Below are 18,927 nucleotides of genomic sequence, written 5' to 3'. Positions count from 1 at the left end.
ATTAGGGGGCCATTTTAATAAATGCACTAAGGTCTGGACTTAATGCAATGTAATGCAGAATTTTACTGCCACCAAGTCCAGATCTAACACAGCACCTAGAAGGAATGTGCCTTACATTTTCTTATTCAGGCCATGCCTTAATGTTATCATTAATTCCAGAGATGTCAAGGATGGCCTATACCTGTGCTGGAGATTTACCACTGCAGAATTACTCTTCTTTCTCCTTATCCCTCCCCATATTCAGCTTCTCCAATCATTCTTCCTTTCCCTCATGCCACCCACCCCACCTATACTTCAGGGGCCAGCATCTCTCTATCTTTCTTGCCTCCCTCCTGTCCCATCACAACCACCAGGAGCCAGCATCTATTTTCCTTCCTTATTGTCCTGCCTCAACAGGGGCCAGTATCTTTCTTCCTTTCCTTTTGTCCCCCAATCCCCCAGCCCAGCATTTCTTTTCTTTCCCTCCTGTCCTCCTACCTCCACCATCTCTTTTCTTTCCTTCCTGCTCTTTCCCTCACCCCAATGGTAAGTATATCTCCCTCTCTCTTCCCTTCCTCCTGCCCTCCTTCTGTTCCCCCCCCCCCCCCCCCGCAGTTGTCCCTTCGCTTCCCTGCACCAGCTGGAAGGAGCATCTTCAATGCTGCTGACCAGACATGAAAAGCTCATGGTGCACTGGAAGGGGTTTAGAGAATGAGATACCAGGCTGCCTGATGAGGGGAATAAAATCAGAGCATAACCACGGGGGTGGGGAGCATAGCAAATGCACGTATGAGCTGGAGAAGGGGCCTAAATGTCTGTGTCACATGCCAAATATGTGTGACTTAGCATAATGATTGTACAGAAGAAAATGTTGGACCAAACGAGCTGTTAAAGTTTGTGTATGGACCCGGCTCAGGAAGGTTAGTCCGCAGCTGCCTGCATTTTATGCCCTCTTCCTGCCCGCTCCCCTCCCCCACCCCTTCTTCCGAGTTTCCAAATTTATTAATACTTGATATACTGCCTAGGGAATGTGCCATCAAGGCAGTTTACAAAGCTAAAACAAATCAAAATAGAAAGGAACGGAACCACAATAAAGACAGGAAAGTAAAGATTAAAACTGAATAAAAGGATACAGGAATGGACAGGGAAAGACACCACTATATAGCCTGATCTGCGCCAGTGCTCAGCGGACAGCTAGAATCAAAAGCAATGGTGAACAGATGGGCATCAAGTTGGGACTTGAAGGTGGGAAGGAGACCTCCATCCGTACAGCCAGAGGAAGTGAGTTCCAAAGAGTAGGGCGCATCACATTAATTTTTTGAGGGTGGATAGTAGATAGATGAATAGAACAAAGGGAAATAACTTGCAGCAGGTAATTTTGGGAGGAGCCGATCATCCTGGGAGGGTAATGGGCGATCAAGTATTGTGATAAGTAAGGCAGTCAGCCTGAATGAAGAATTTTTAGGTTTCAGCTCAACGCTGCCACCCTCCTGTGTTGTCCGCGCTGATGTGGGCACAGGCCTGCTCCTTTTGTGTCAAGGGTTGTTTGATCCAGGAATTAATACTTCATTGGCAGAGAGAATTCTTTTTTTAAAAAGGAGGGATTTCTTTAGTAAATTTCAGAAACAGGAACTTTTCAGAGGTAAATTGTCAATTTGCAGAGAATAGGATCTATTCTAGTAAGGAGTGAGACGTATTTATATCTGCTCCAGTTCATGATATGATAGAGTGTCCACATCAGGTTTCAGGTTTATAGGAGATTTGCTATCCCATCCATCGCATAAAATCATCTAGGTGGCTTACAGTCTAAAACTGTAAAGAAAGGAGAAGGGAGGGAAGACAAGACATAATGAGTAGTATAGTAGGTGGTTGAACTACAATTTTGATAGGATAGCAAGGAACAGTACAAAAGGAGAGGGACAAGGTTGTCCTCTACTACTACTGTTTAGCATTTCTATAGCGCTACAAGGCGTACGCAGCACTGCACAAACATAGAAGAAAGACAGTCCCTGCTCAAAGAGCTTACAATCTAATAGACAAAAAATAAATAAAGTAAGCAAATCAAATCAAATTAATGTGAACGGGAAGGAAGAGAGGAGGGTAGGTGGAGGCGAGTGGTTACAAGTGGTTACGAGTCAAAAGCAATGTTAAAGAGGTGGGTTTTCAGTCTAGATTTAAAGGTGGCCAAGGATGGGGCAAGACGTGGGGGCTCAGGAAGTTTATTCCAGGCGTAGGGTGCAGCGAGACAGAAGGCGCGAAGTCTGGAGTTGGCAGTAGTGGAGAAGGGAACAGATAAGAAGGATTTATCCATGGAGCGGAGTGCACGGGAAGGGGTGTAGGGAAGGATGAGTGTGGAGAGATACTGGGGAGCAGCAGAGTGAGTACATTTATAGGTTAGTAGAAGCAGTTTGAACAGGAGCCAGTGAAGGGTCTTGAGGAGAGGGGTAGTATGAGTAAAGCGACCCTGGCGGAAGACGAGACGGGCAGCAGAGTTTTGAACCGACTGGAGGGGGGAGAGGTGACTAAGTGGGAGGCCAGCAAGAAGCAGATTGCAGTAGTCTAAATGAGAGGTGACAAGGGTGTGGATGAGGGTTTTGGTAGAGTGCTCGGAAAGAAAGGGGCGGATTTTACGGATGTTGTAAAGAAAGAAACGACAAGTCTTGGCAATCTGTCCAGGTCCACTTCAGGGAGGATAAGGCATTCAGGTGTAATCATCTGTAAAGAGAGAGATTTTAAGCTCAGATTTGAAATTTTGGAGCGATGTGTGGTGGTGGAGAGGCTGCGCATGAGCCCTTATTGCTAGGTGAATGGGTGGCTATAAGGACTCAGGCAGTAATAGCCATGGGCTACTTTTAATATTACTGCATGACCGTTTACTGCCCCATTAAAAAATGCCTTTTTTCCCAGCTGTGGCAAAAAATGGCCCAGTACACGCCAAAAACATGCACCCACACTACTGCAGGACACTTTTTACCGTGGCTTAGTAAAAGGACCCCAAAGCGCATGTTAAACATTAGCACATGCTAAATTTGTTAGCAAACCTTAATAAAAAGATTATTTATAGCACGCCTAAGAAATCAGCACCAAAATGAAAAATGCCTAATAGTATTCTGTAAAGTACACCTTAATTTAGGTGTAATTTATAGAATAAGCCTAAATTTCTGCATGGTTTATAGAATACACTGAGCACCCATTGATGTGACTAAATTTAGTCAAGGCTATTTACGTCACATTTTACTTGGTGTAAATGCGTATGCCTGAATTATGCACTGAGCAGGTGTGTTCTATAACAACATGCATAGATTTTAGAAATGCCCATAATCTGCCATTCTACACCCATGGCAATGTCCCCTTTTCAACTGTTGGGATCATTTTTGAAAAAGGACGCCCATCTTTCGACATAAATCGGAAGATGAACGTTCTTCTCCCAGGGTTATCCAAATTGGTATAATTGAAAGGGGACGGCCAAAGTTCAAGGGGGCATGTTGGAGGCGTAGCGAAGGCGGGACTTGGGCATGCCTAACATTTGGACGTCCTTGACCCATAATGGAAAAAACAAGGACAAACCTGACGAGCGCTTGGACGTTTTCACTGGACCTGTTTTTATTACGACTAAGGCACAAAAAGGTGCCCAAACTGACCAGATGACCACCTGAGAGCATCTGGGATGACCTCCTGTTACTCCCACAGTGTTCATTAATCCCCTCCCACCCTCAAAAAACATCTTTAAAAATATTTTGTGCCAGCCTCAGATGTCATACTCAGGTCCATGACAGCAGTATGCAGGTCCCTGGAGCAGTTTTAGTGGGTGAGTGCACTTCAGACAGGCGGACCCATCCCCACCCCCTACCTGTTACATTTGTGGAGGAAACAGGAGCCCTCCAAAACCCACCAGAAACCCACTGTACCCACATCTAGGTGCCTCCCTTCACCCGTATGGGCTATGGTAGTGGTGGTTTTGGGGTGGGGGTGGGGGTGGGGGGCTCAACACACAAGGTAAGGGAGCTATGTACCTGGGAGCTATTTCTGAAGGCCATTGCAGTGCCCCCTAGGGTGTCCTGGCATGTCAGGGGGACTAGTGCACTAGAAATGCTGGCTCCTTCCATGACCAAATGGCTTGCATTTGGTCGTTTCTGAGATGGACGTCCTTGGTTTTGAAATTCGCTGAAAATCAGAGACGACCATGTCTAGGGACGTCCATCTCTAAGGACGATCAAATTTAAGAATTTGGACGTCCCTGATGGTATTTTCGAAACGAAAGATGGATCGGGACATTTTGCAACGACGTCCAAATTGCCCCTCCACGCGACTTAGAATGCACTTAGACAGTTGTGCGTGTAAATTCTAATTATTGCCAATTAGTGTCAATAATTGCGTGTTTATTGGCAATTATCAGCACTGATTGGCTTGTTAACTAATTAAGTTGCACATGCAAATACAGAATACACTGTATGTGCATGTACAGCTTATGTTGCACTGTTTAGAATCTGGGGGCAAGTGATTAATCATCAAAACCTAAACGGATGAAAAAGACAGGAGAATTGTAAATGCTTCTGAATATAAGAATTCCCTATTTGGTTCTATATGTCAGAATGTCACATCTTAATGAAACAGCCATTCTTATGTTTACAATGGCTGCTGCTTTATGGGCTCCTTTTACAAAGTGTGCTGAATGCAAAGAAGCCCATTCAATTCCCATGGGCTTCTTCACATTCAGTGCATACTAATCGGTAGCACTGCTTTGTGAAAAGAGCCTTATATTCATAAAACATATGCACTAAATTCCAACAGTAGTTAGGCTCTAGGTTAGTACTTCTTTCAAGTGTTTCAATATCAGTTGCATTGCAATAGATACTAACAAATCAAAAAGCTTACACTGCTTGGCAGAAAGGCATGATTAGAATAGCACAGATTTCAGAATAATTAATGCCAGGTAATAAAGGATCTCTTAGTGAGCCCTCCTGGGACAGAGAAATACCCAGTGTACCTGAATGTAACTCACCTTGAGCTACTACTGAAAAAGGTGTGAGCAAAATCTAAATAAATAAATAAATAAAATAAAATAAATTAGTGTGAGAATTTACAAAATTATATTCCAAACTTTACTCCAGAAGGTATTAACAACGGAAAAGAAGAAAAACTTGAGAAAATGTCCTCATTTCCATATTACAGTTCCAGCAGGTATTGAAGGGGAAAAAAAGTTTAGCTTTAAATATTTTAAGGGAGTCCGTGTTGTTTTATGTTCAATAAAATACATTGATTTGGAATGGATAGCCCAAAGGGATACTCTGATTATTTTTCTCCAAAACCACTTCCAGTCCTCTTGATCACAGTTTGCCTTTATCATCACTTTTATACATTCCTGTTGAACTTCTCTCAAGGGACATCAGATACATTTCTAAAGCCAAAAAAGTTTGGTGTCTTGGCTGTAAGACAGCAAGACTAAGAGCAATGATAGATGGAGGGCAATTGTTTGACCAGGGACAGTGATTGTCTCCATTTTACTTCTATGAATGAATTTTAGGTAGTTCAGAACTTCATAGGGAGCTTGAATAGCTAGGTAGTCCTAGATACATTTAAGTAGAGGAATGCTCAAGAAGTCTGATAATAAAATTGGTTTCAGTATCAATTCTTCCAGAGCTAGCCAAGGGCTAGCTTGCCCCATCCTTGGCCACCTTTAAATCTAGACTGAAAGCCCACCTCTTTAACATTGCTTTTGACTCGTAACCACTTGTAACCACTCGCCTCCACCTACCCTCCTCTCCTCCTTCCTGTACACATTAATTGATTTGATTTGCTTACTTTATTTTTGTCTATTAGATTGTAAGCTCTTTGAGCAGGGACTGTCTTTCTTCTATGTTTATGCAGCGCTGCGTACTCCTTGTAGCGCTATAGAAATGCTAAATAGTAGTAGTAGTAGGACAGGAAGTCCTTTATTAAGGGATCCTTTTACAAAGGCGCACTGAAAAATTGCTTGTGTTAGCGTGGGCATGGGTTTTGGGCACGCGCCAATCCATTTTTTAGCGCCTCTGTAAAAAAAATTGCCGCGTATCCATTTTGGATCTGAGACCTTACCACCAGCCATAGACCTAGTGGTAAAGAATCTGAGCGGTGTTGACCTATGTGTGTCAAATGCCACTTGGCGCATGTAACGGACGCACGCCAGAAAATAAAAAATATTTTTCAGATGTGTGTAGCGGACACGTGCCAAAATTGAATTTACCGCAAGGTCCACTTGGTAACTGGGCAGTAACTCCAATTTGGCACATGTTCGGCGTGCATAGGCGCCTACACGACTTAGTAAAGGGGGCCCTAAGATACTTCTGAAATTAAAATTCATTTTGCCTTAATATGAAGAATTGATGGTATGCATGAAAATCTTGGACTCTGCGATCTCTGTGGGTTGAAGAGGGAGGGAGACCCATTGCTGGCAGTTCACAGAATTCTGCATGTTCTGTGTGGGTGGGGAGTTTTGCACAAATTCTGCACTGTGCAGTTACGCAGAATTCCCTCAGAATTCTGTAAAGTACCCCAAGTGGGAATCATCTGCAAGTAAATTCTGTTATAGTAAATGTAATTTTAGGGATAATAAAAGCACTATAAAACTCTGCTGAGCACATATCCCTGCCAGGGATTTTTCACACAAACAAGGACAAAACTGCTTTTTCCATTTCCTTCTGAGAATTCAGTTGCAGGCTCTCTGATGATGAAACTTATGCTACACTGTTGTTTTCTGAACATATAAATTAATAGTGTTCTTTAAAAGCCCTTTGCAATTTCTTCCTCAATGAGTAAATTTTTTATATTTTGAATCCTTAACATTAGGATCTCTAGTTCTGTTATGTTTTCTTGTAAGATTTGCAACTATACTCCTGCCGTTATAGTTCATAGCAAAGTAGGAAGGCTTCTACAGAAAGATAGAGTATGGTGCCTGCTGGCTTAGATTTTTATTGTAAGTATACTTACATTTTGTGAACTGAGAGATTACTGTGTTTAGACACTACATTATGATGCCAAAGTCTCAATGTATGTTTAAAGAAAAGAACACTCTTTATTCCATTCTTCAATCCTTTTTTGTCTGAATAGCTAATGATCTCTCCTCTCAACATTGTTTTGTATGTTTCCAAAACAGTTACAAATGATATATTTCAGTAACATTCTTACTATGTGATGTAAAGGACTTCTCCAATAATCTTATATTACATATTAATATAGGTGTTCTTTGCTTGGGAGCAAGCCCTATTAGTACAAAAAGGGGTATAACCATGTGGGGATGGGGCCTCAATCTTTGAGTCTAGTGCCTCAATGCTGCCAGAAACAATATTGTAAATGGTGGGGATTCCCAAGTCCTGCCAACCAAAGGTATCAGTGCTGCTGCTCCCCAATGATCTGTTGCTTCTTGTATTGACTTCATCTGTATGTGGTCCAAAACACCATGGGAGGCATGTTCCATTGATAGTCTTGTGAGATCATCAATAGGTTCTCCCCACATGAACCCTGGACACCCTTCCCCTTCCCCCTACAGTATCAGCTCTAACTGAAGCATGGTCTGAGATCATCCTTGAAATAATTTGACTCTCTGTAGTAAATAGTAAAAAAAGATTTTAGATATCAGAATAAAGTCTGAGAATAGGTAGAGCATGAGAAAGGAAAAGTGGTATATATATATATTTTTTTTTTGTTACATTTGTACCCCGCGCTTCATGGCAGGCTCAATGCGGCTTACATGGGCCAATGGAGGGTTAAGTGACTTGCCCAGAGTCACAAGGAGCTGCCTGTGCCTGAAGTGGGAATTGAACTCAGTTCCTCAGGACCAAAGTCCACCACCCTAACCACTAGGCCACTGGCTAGAAAATTTTCCATTTATCTATCACATTCCTGCTGCTGAAAGATTTTATTACTTGAATTCATTTTGGGAGATTTACAGGTTGACATCCTATTCTAGTTGAAAGTTAGTCACCTCCCATAATAATAGCATATATATCCACAATCTTCACTCCCTTTACCCCCACTAACCCCACATCATATATTTACATACATTCCTTTGCCCCCATACCCACCAGGCTTATTAATATCATCCACACAAATTCACAACCCTCACATTCCTATAATGACATTCATCCAATATACTTATACATTATACAATGTACTTTTATTCACCAATGTCTGCCCTCACCACCTGCACAAATCACAGTCACAATGTCCTCATGAACTTTTACTTATGCCCATATTATCTATACACCTTAATTTATCTGCTACCTATACACATACTGACCATATACACAATGCCTACATACTCCTACAAAGCTCCATCCTCCTTTGTTCCTATTCCCTCCACATATCCTTATCACACACATTCATGCGCACCCACATCATTCACACCTATATCCTTGGATGCATACCCATAACTTACACTTCTATACCCATGCATAGTCTATCAATGTACCTACATATAGCACCATACAAATTCACCCACCCACCCACTCACATACCCCACAATATGCTTCCACTACAAACCTTAGCACACCCACACATCTACAAATCTGTGTTAAAAACATTAGTGAAGCCATACCGGTGTGCACTTTCCTACTTGCTTCTCATTTAAAAGTCAAGAATAAATGTATATATATATAGAGAGAAATAGGTCATTAAAATGATTTTCCTAAAATATTGTATTGATTTCTGTTTCCTTACCAGAAATTTATTACTGAAATAATTAAAGAGGAAAGAGTACCATTCAATATAGTTATGTAATCATAATACTAGCAGTTTTATTTTATATTTTATTTAATATTTCTACACAGTACAGTAAAGTACACAGAATATCAAAATCCCTAAAGGAACATATTCTAGCTAATCACAAAGAATGTGCCTTGGCCCATCAGACCAAGAGAACTCAGGGATCTCAGTGGTGAGTTGGAGAGGAAACTACAATCCTCACCAACCAAAGAGAAGACAAAGTGCAAGAGGTCAAACATCTAACAGTACTTAAAAGATCACCTCATTGCCATACCAAAGCTACTCCCAGCATACCTAGATCACCCTTGGGAACTATAGGATTGGTGAGTACCAGAATAGCTGCAAAGAAATCCTCAGTGATCCATGATGTCATCCATGAACAGCAACTCAACATTTTAGGAATAAATGAAACCTGGCTAGATTAAAGTGTGCGTTTACCACTGGCTGAACTATGCCCAACATGTTTCAGTATCCAGCATCAACCAAGACAGGGAAGATAGGGTAGAGGGGTAGCAGTCCTGATTCGGGATACAATTCAACTGAGCAGAATCACCATTCCCCAGTTAAATGAATCATAATCTCTTTTAATCCAGCTAGAAGAAGAGAAACCAATTTGGCTGCTTATGGTATATTGAGCACCTCTTAACAACACATTGTGCAAGAACTCCTTGAACTGATTACACAAGTGACCCTGTATTACCCTAGGAAGGTGATCATGGGAGATTTCAATCTACATATCAAAACTCAGGATAATACCACATCTGTCTTCCTGGACATGATAACAGTACTAGAATTCACACCAGTGATCAATTTTCCAACCCATGAAAAGGGTCAAATACTAGACTTGGTATTCTACAAAAAGGTTGACATCTCAGAATAACAGGATAGCAATATTGAAATAACACTCCTATCATGGACAGACCATTTTCTAATTAAGTTTTTCTTAAGTGACCACTTGAAACAAATTATCTACATGTGGATGAAAAGACAACTACAGTGTCAGAACAGGTTGATATTTGAAATTCACAATTAGCTAAGACCTTAGAGAAAACAGCACCACTAGAAAAAGGTCTTATGCCCCACTCACAAACACTCACCTTGGTTTTGTCCAGAACTTCAGACCTTAGGATACGGCATAAATCTTGCCTGGGGCAGTCTAAACTGTAGAATTCACATGACAAAGTACTGCCAAGTCTTAGCAGCCAAAAATGAATGCATTGAACAGGCTGGTAATTCAACCAATCACCTGTTCAGCGTAGTAAATAACCTACTGCAACCCTCACAACAGAACCAGCCTGCCCAGTCAACACTGAACTGCAGTGATTTTGCTGCATACTTTGCCAACAAAATTAAAAGTGCCAAGATTTACAGGCAGTCCACGCAGTCTCCAATGGCTAACCACGATTACATAAACTCACCCCCTCCTGATACAGACATATGGGACTCTTTTAACTCAATAACAGAGGAGGGCCTTGACAAAATCCCAAGAGACCTTCAACCAACTACAAGCTCACTCAACCCCTGCAGCAGGTAAGCAAGGGCCTAATAGAAGGCGCCACCCACTGTTTCTAATGGGCAACTTCCAACAGTATTAAAAAGGGCAGTAGTGCGTCCTTTGCTAAAGAAGAACAGTCTTGACCAGGACAAATTTGAAAGCTACCAGCCAGTATCTAACATCACATTTCTAGGAAAACTTGTAGAACACACAGTCTATGATCAATTCAGTGATTGGCTAGAAAAAAAGAAACTGGCTAAATCTGTGATTCTGGATTCAGACCTGGTTATGGACAGAAACATTCCTTGTATCCCCTAATAGATGATCTTCATAGAAACTGAGACAGAAAAAATACCTTGGTGTCAGTACTGCTAGATTTCTCAACAGTTTTTGAGACCATTGATCACAATATCATGCTAGCATGACTGGCAGAAACAGGTATCAGTGGAACAGTACTTGCCTGGTTCAGTTCTATCAGACAGGCAACAGTCGATAATGTTTAGGAGCACTTCATCGCCACCATGGTCACTGACCTGTGGGGTACCACAAGGTTAGATACTGTCACCTATTCTGTTCAATATCTACCTAAAGCCACTAGCCAAGTTGATTTGGTCAATGGATATTCAGTTCTACATCTACGTTGATGTGCAGTTACTCATACTAATTGAACCTGACTCATCCACAGCCCTGAATAAACTGGTCCAAAACCAACAAACTTTGCCTGAACCCAAGTAAAACCAAGCTTCTATGGGTCCCTAACACAAGTGATCATATACCTGATATTAAAATTTCTTTTGGGAAATACAAACTCCCCCTCAAATCACAAGTCAGGAACCTTTGAGTGCAGCTAGATTACTGTGATCCCCAAATCCAAGCAACCTTCAATAGCAGCTTCTACTACTTTTGACAATTACGCTGGCTATTACATTGAGAAAGCAAGCCTTGCCTCAGTTGGGTAGGCAATGATAACATCAGGGCTAGTTTTAGACAGGCTGGGGCCCAGGGTAGAAATTAAGAAGGTGGCCCCCTCCCCCAATCTCCCCACCCACCACTGCTGCCACATATGAAACAACTTTAAATTACTTCTCCACACACAAAACACAGACAGTCCATTACCAAATACAGAAAAAGGGATCAGAAATTAGAAAAATTGAAATATGAATACCAACATTGAAACATGGCAAGTAGTGTAACACTAAAGAAATAAAAACAGAAATGCACTTGCTTTTTGTAATGAACACAATTGGTAGCATCACTATGGGGAGGGGGGCCTGGGTCCCCCCACTTTGGGCTCAAACCCCCCCTAAAATTAGCCATCACCCTTGCTGTGGCTTGCAGGGATCCCCAAGCTCTGCCAGCTGAAGACCACCTCCTCTTATCCGGAAGCCAGAGCTCTTCAAGCTCTGCAGCTGGTGGTTGCGTCTTCAAGCTGCTGCTGCCACAATTTCTGCCCCCCCCCCCCCCAATGCATGCTCAGTTTTCATGTATGTAGAAAAAACAGACATTCATGAGCGTGGGTCATCGGTGGCCGCAGCAGCTCAGGGACACTGCCACAACTGGCTGCAGAGCTTGGAAGAGTTCTGGCTGTCGGAGCAGTAAAGGAAGAGGAAGTCTTCACCTGGAGAGGCCTGGAGATCCCTGCCAGCTCAGCTTCCCCCACCCCCCACCCCACCCCCACCATTTTGCATTCATGTGGGGGAGCAGGAAGCAGGGAGAGAATTTGGTGCCCACCCATTAGTTCAGCCTTGTTTCCCCCTCAATCAACCATCTGGCTATGCCAGTGAACACAATACAAAGTCATTTGTGATACACAGATCCCAAAGTTAACATATTCCAGTTAATAAATTGAAAATAAAACATCTGTTTGCTAGGTTGAGAAGTAACTGTAGTAAATATTAAATGCATTCACATGATGTCCACAATTTCATATTTATTCTTGACATTTATCTTTTTAGCTGTAGGTCTTGCTGCCTGTCCTGAACCATTCATACCTAGCAATGGTATCAAAACTGGAGACCGATATATCGTGAACGATGTAGTATCCTTTCAGTGTGAGCCAGGATACACTTTACAGGTATCATTTTATATTTTCCAATATTTACCACACTGATACGTGAGAAAAAAGTCTGTTGTATAAATTGGTTTTGGTTTTGTTTCTAGTGAGGTCAATATTCAAAAGATTCAAACCCTCCACAAATGTCTCTCTCCCAACCCATAGGTCACCCTGGGCCTAGCTTATAATCTTTGGTTATCTAGGGCTGCGATTGGAGCAGGAGCAATCCCTGGTTATTCCTGTCTATTTTGGCTCTGATCTCATAATGCCAACCACAACTTGGGCATCGCTCCTGCCCTGACTACACCATTAGAGCACCTGGAAATGTACTGTAAACTGGGAGGGGGGGGGTACTCTTTATATTCTCCTTTTTTGTTTTTTTGCACTGTGTTTGCAAGTAATGCTACAAATAAATGCTTTTGATACAAAACTCTGTCAGGAATTTAAGTCTGTAAATCTGGGATGATAAGTTCCTCAAGAATTAGCTTCTGTGTTGAGTTATGATGTCAGCTATCACTAAGAGTATGGTGCAAACTCAGCCACTGTAAAAGCACCATGGTTTTTAATTTCAGTTTTTATTAGCTTCAGTCCATGTAAAGGAACATGGATTTGATATACTGCCTTTCTTTGATATAACCAAAGTGGTTTACATCTATTATACACAGGCTGTTTTGCTAGGAGGTAAAATACAGTTTTTCATTATTATATTCTGGCTTAGCAGAGGGATGCAGATGCAAGCTCTGACAGTCCCCAGTAGCCCTCACCGGTTCACATACACACAACCAAACTTGAGGTTTCGGTTTTGGCTGAAACCAGGTGATGAGTTTCGGCTACAGTTTTGATTTCAGCTGAAACCTATTAGTTTCAATGGCAGTTTCAATTTCAGTCAAAACTGAAAAAATCAGTTTTGGTTGACCTCTGTCTCCAGGCTTACCCTTCATCTCACTCTTAATTTCCAAGGTTCTTTCCTCAGAACAAATAGAGAGGGTAATACAGCATACAACCAAAGTATACAAACAAAAAGCAACACTGGGCCTTCAAGACTAGGACAACAGGAGTTCTTTATTGACAAAAGGACCCGACACTTGTGTTGGTCAAATGCCTATCTCAACACCGACTTTCTACAGGAGCTGTTTTCAGCACTACGGTGAACTTCTTCGAAGGTTCCACTCCTATGTGTTGAGACAGGCATTTGACCAACACAATTTATATACTGCAGAATCAAATTTTGACCCCTGAGGCAGGCGTTGTTTGATGCCAAAACACGGCCCGTGTCGGGTCCTTTTGTCAATAAAGAACTCCTGTTGTCCTAGTCTTGAAAGCCCAGTGTTGCTTTTTTTTTTTTGTTTGTACAAGGTTCTTTCCTCCCCACTTAGCTTAAGGCCCATCCCTTAGTTCTAGGCTCACCTCTCAGCTCTTTCGCTGGCTCTATCTCAGTCCTCTCTACTTCCTGCTCCCAAGTCCTCTTCCATCTATAGTCCTGCTTGGACAAACATACTGAACAGTGCTTCTCTCCCCTACTACTAGCCACATGGGCCAACCTCAAGGCTTCCTCACTACAGCTGTGCACACTGACCATAATGCTTCTTGTCTCCTTCAACCTCACAGCTGTAAATGAAGAATATTGTTCAGATAGGGAATTGTGCACAACTTCTGTATTGCACAGTTGTGCTGAAGCCCCAGGAGTAAACTGTTGAAAAAGCAATGTTAGTATTCAAAGTAACAGAAAGAATAAGAAAATGAGAAAGTATTATTTTGTACTTTTCTCACACTTGAAGGAGTCGGTCATAATCATGAAATTCTTCTGCCTGCTTCTAATAACATTGTTGCAACTAAAATTTAATTGCATTATAAAACACATACAAACCTATTGCATAAAGTATGCTTTCTTTTTAATAGAGAAAGAAAAACAATTTTTTTGCCGGTGTTAGATACCAGTTTATATGTTCCATGAAGTTGTTTGAACAGACTAAAATTACCATTTTGATTGATTCAATTTCGAAGGCTAGTTAAAATGTTTTCAACACATACCATGCAGAGAAATATTCAGCAAATCAAAATTAAAACATTTTAGTCAGTGATCAGAGTCACCATAGACCAGATTGGGATAAACCATTCTGAGTTAGTTAGTCCTGAAAAGTACAAGTGAAAAGGGAGAAGGGGCAAATCTGAACGAAACATGGATACTTGACCTTCATATCAACAGACATTTTAGAAGTATTTGGTTAAAGCTAAAAGGAAGATTGATAATGTGTCAAAAATGGAGAATCTCAGTTTTTCACATAAAATGGAGTTTTTGTCTCAATCATCTACTCTACCATTATTAGTGCATTAACAGATTCACTCAACAGAAAAAAGAGGCATAGGAAAGCATAATAGTTAAAACCTCATTGCGGGGGGACTCATTGTGTGGTCACCAGGAGTCAGTTTGTCTTGAGGACACATCTGGATATATAAAAACCCAGTTGGCTAATGTTGTCATTGTTACTGTTGTTCCTACTTTATAATCATCAATCCTTGCATACTCTACATCTCTTACTCACATCGAAATACATGTGACACTTATATGGTTAGCAGCACCTGCCAACCAAATAAGTGCCATTGATCAGGATATTCAGTGCACTATCCTGCTTATAATCAAAAGAGAAAAACGCCTATATTGCGACCCAAATCGGGAGATGGGCATCTTTCTCCTGTGGGCGCCCAAATCGGTATAATCGAAAGCCGATTTTGGGCGTTTCCAACTGCAATCCATCTCGGAAACGGGTAAAGTTGATGGGGGCGTGTCGGAGGCGTGGTGAAGGCGGAACTGGGGCATGGTTATCGGCCGAGGAGAGATGGGCGTCTTTAGCTGATAATCGAAACAAAAAAGGCGTTTTTATCGCGATTTTGGGTCATTTATTTGGACCCTTTTTTTTCACGAACAGGTCCCAAAAAAGTGCCCCAACTGACCAGATGACCACTGGAGGGAATCGGGGATCACCTCCCCGGACTCTCCCAGTGGTCACTAACCCCCTCCCACCAAAAAAACCCCACTTTAAAACTTTTTTTCCAACCTCTATGCCAGCCTCAAATGCCGTACCCACCTCCATGACAGCAGAATGTGTTCTATCCTGTTACAGCCTTTCCCTGGTTCTGATGTGGCTCTCAGGTGAGTGTGACACCTTTTCTGTTATGCGCACTGCAGAGTCACATCAGCAATGCATTGTGGTGGGTGTAGGGTACTGGGCTCCGTGATTCCACTAGTTTGTGGCAAATGCTCACGATGTTGGTAGTTGGTAGGCTCTACTCCCATGGTGCTTTTTCCCCTGCTTACTGGGTCAGAGTGTGCCCTGTTTTGTTTCCGGTAGTCCATGAGGTAGTGGCCATTTTTGTAAGCCAGTTTTAGATCCCTTTCACGTGTTAGCCACGTTACAGAACTCAGTTCTTACCTTGGATGTGGCTGAAAGAGGGCATTGTACAGCATTCTGCCAGCTCTGACCTACTGCTAATCTCAGTACCAGGGAAACCCCTTGCCACTGGGGCACAAACTCTGATCTGCAGTTAACTGTGACTAAGCGTGCTTATTCCAATAAAGGAAGTTTTCTTCAGGTGTTAACTGGTGTGCCAATGTTATATAGCAGCAACAAGTCCTAGAGGCCTGCATGTATGCAGGTCCCTGGAGTAATTTTAGTGGGTACCGCAGTGCACTTCAGCCAGGTGGACCCAGGGCCATCCCCCCCCACCTGTAACACTTGTGCTGGTAAATGGGAGGCCTCCAAAACCCACTGTACCCACATGTAGGTGCTCCCTTCACCCCTAAGAGCTATGGTAGTGTTGTACATTTGTGGGTAGTGGGTTTTGGGGGAGGGGGTTGGGTGCTCAGCACCCGTGGTAAGGGAGCTATGCATGTGGAAGCGTTGTGTGAAGTCCACTGCACTGACCTCTAGGGTGCCCAGTTGGTGTCCTGGCATGTCAGGGGGGCGAGTATACGACGAATCGTGGCCCCTCCAATGAACAAATGGCTCGGATTAGTACGTTTTTGAGCTGGGCGTTTTAAGTTTCCATTATGGCTAAAAGAAACAAACGGCCAGCTGAAAAACATCCATTTTTTCGAAAATACGGTCTGTCCCGCCTCTTCACGTACCCGTTTTTGGACATAGACGCCCATGGAGATAGGCGTTCGCGTTTGATTATGCCCCTCCACAGGGGCAATTCTACAACCGAACACATCTGTTTAGGCACGCTGAGGCTATATGGTGAAAGCGTCTTCTATAACAGTATCTGGGCACCCAGATTCTATTATAGAATGCTGGTATAACCTGGTATTGTCATGCCTTACATTCAAGATGTAACTGTTGTCACATAATGCAGCAGAGGCATGCTTAACTTTCAGTATAAGCTATGCTTATATTTATTTATTTGTTACATTTATATCCCACATTTTCCCACCTATTTGTAGGCTCAATGTGGCTTACATAGTACCGGAGAGGCATTTGCAGACTCTAGTGTAAACAAATACAAACTGATATTGTTGTAAGATAAAGTTCATGTGACACAGCCACATTAGAGAATCGTACAACGGAAGAGTTGTGTTATGTCCATTACATTCTTTAGTTTTGTTGTGTTGCAGAGATCTGGCATTTATGTTGGTTGGTAGGGTATGCCTTTTTAAACAGGTTAGTTTTTAGTTTTTTCTGGAAGTTTAGGTGGCCTTACGTAATTTTCAAGGCTTTTGCTAAGGATGTAAAAAGAATTGAAGCTGTGCAAAGAAAAGCTACAAAAATGGTATGGGATTTGCGTTACAAGACGTATGAGGAGAGACTTGCTGACCTGAACATGTATACCCTGGAGGAAAGGAGAAACAGGGGTGATATGATACAGACGTTCAAATATTTGAAAGGTATTAATCCGCAAACGAACCTTTTCCATAGATGGGAAGACGGTAGAACTAGAGGACATGAAATGAGATTGAAGGGGGCAGATCAAGAAAAATTTCAGGAGGTATATTTTCATGGAGAGAGTGGTGGATACTTGGAATGCCCTCCCGCGGAGATGAAGAAGGTAACGGAGTTCAAAAATGCGTGGATAAGCATAAAGGAATCCTGTTCAGAAGGAATGGATCCTCAGAAGCTTGGCAGAGATTGGGTGAAAAAGCCGGTGGTGGTAGGCGGGGCTAGTGCTGGGCAGACTTCTATGGTCTGTGCCCTGAAAATGGAGGATACAAATCAAGGTCAAGTACACACATAAAGTAGCACATATGAGTTTATCTTGTTAGGCAGACTGGATGAACCGTACAGGTCTTTCTCTGCCATCATCTACTATGTAATGCGTTCCACAGTTGTGTGCTTATGTAGGAGAAACTGGATGTGTAATTTGATTTGTTTTTGTGTCCTTTGCAGCTTGGGTAGTGGAGATTTAGGTACGTTCGTGTTGATTTGGATGTGTTTCTAGTTGGTAGGACAATCAAGTCTGTCATGTATCCTGGGGCTTCACCGTAGATAATTTTGTGAACCAGAGTGAAGATTTTGAAAGCAATGCGTTCTTTGATTGGGAGCCAGTGTAGTTTTTTGTGGAGGGGTTTTGTGCTTTCATATTGTGTTTTTCTGAAGATAAACCTGGCTGCCGTGTTTTGAGCCATCTGAAGTTTCTTTACTGTTTGTTCTTTGCATCCCGCATAAATTCCATTGCAGTAGTCTACATGGCTTAGTACCATTGATTGTATCAGGTTGCAAAATGTTTCCATCAGGAATAATTGTTTTACGCGTTTGAGTTTCCACATTGAGTGGAACATTTTCTTTGTTGTGGAGGTCGCTTGGCTCTCTAGCGTTAGATTGTGGTCCAATGTAACGCCGAGGATTTTCAGGCTGTCTGAGATGGGGAGGGTGTAATCTGGGGTGTTGATAATTGTGAGGGTGTCCGCGCTGTGTTGCGATGAGAGGATAAGACAGTGTGTTTTTTCTTTGTTGAGTTTTAGTTGAAATGCATTTGCCCATGAGTCCATGATTTTCAAGCTGATCTTGATTTCGTTGGTGATTTCTGTCAGTCTAGATTTGTAAGGAATGTATATTGTGACATCGTCTGCATAGATGAAGGGGTTAATGCTTTGTTTGGATAAGGACTTGGCTAGTGGGGTCATCATTAGGTTGAATAGGATCGGTGATAGCGGTGATCCTTGTGGTACTCTGCAGTCTGCTTTCCACGGTGATAATATGTTTGAGTTTGATTTTACTTGATATGTTCTTGTAGTTAGGAAACCCTTGATCCAGTTAATTTTTTTTCCCACCAATCCCGAAGTTATCTAGTATTCTTATTAATATATTGTGGTTTACCATGTCGAATGCACTGGACATGTCGAATTGGAGGAGGAGGAGGATGTTTTTTCCTATTGCTATTTCCTTCTTAAATTTGGCTAGGAGAGTGAGTAGTACTGTTTCTGTGCTGTGGAGGGGGCGAAAATTATTCGTGTAATATTGAGAATTTGTTTATATAATCTGTAAGTTGTTTGGCTACCATGCTTTCCATCAGTTTGACTGAAAACGAGTTGGATGCCACTGGACGGTAGCTAGTGATTTCATTTGGTTTGTTTTTCTTGGTGTCTTTTGGTATCGGGGTGAGTAGGATATTGCCATTTTCCTTAGGGAAGAGACCTTGCTATAGCATGTAATTTAGGTGGGATGTG

At 42.1% G+C, this 18,927-nt stretch overlaps 1 protein-coding gene across 1 annotated transcript in view; it reads left to right on the top strand.

Annotated features, from left to right (window-relative positions):
- Nucleotides 1-18,927, top strand: part of CSMD1 (CUB and Sushi multiple domains 1) — a 2,896,277-nt gene that overhangs the window by 2,330,743 nt on the left and 546,607 nt on the right. Inside the window, exon 38 of the mRNA XM_030195161.1 lies at nucleotides 12,169-12,287. Coding sequence (XP_030051021.1) covers nucleotides 12,169-12,287 — 119 coding nt within the window. The remainder of the gene's footprint in view (nucleotides 1-12,168; nucleotides 12,288-18,927) is intronic.

This window comes from Microcaecilia unicolor, chromosome 3, assembly GCF_901765095.1.
Source record: "Microcaecilia unicolor chromosome 3, aMicUni1.1, whole genome shotgun sequence".
Lineage (NCBI taxonomy): Eukaryota > Metazoa > Chordata > Amphibia > Gymnophiona > Siphonopidae > Microcaecilia > Microcaecilia unicolor.
The sequence above is the reverse complement of the archived record's forward strand: the minus strand, read 5'-3'. Positions and strand labels throughout refer to the sequence as shown.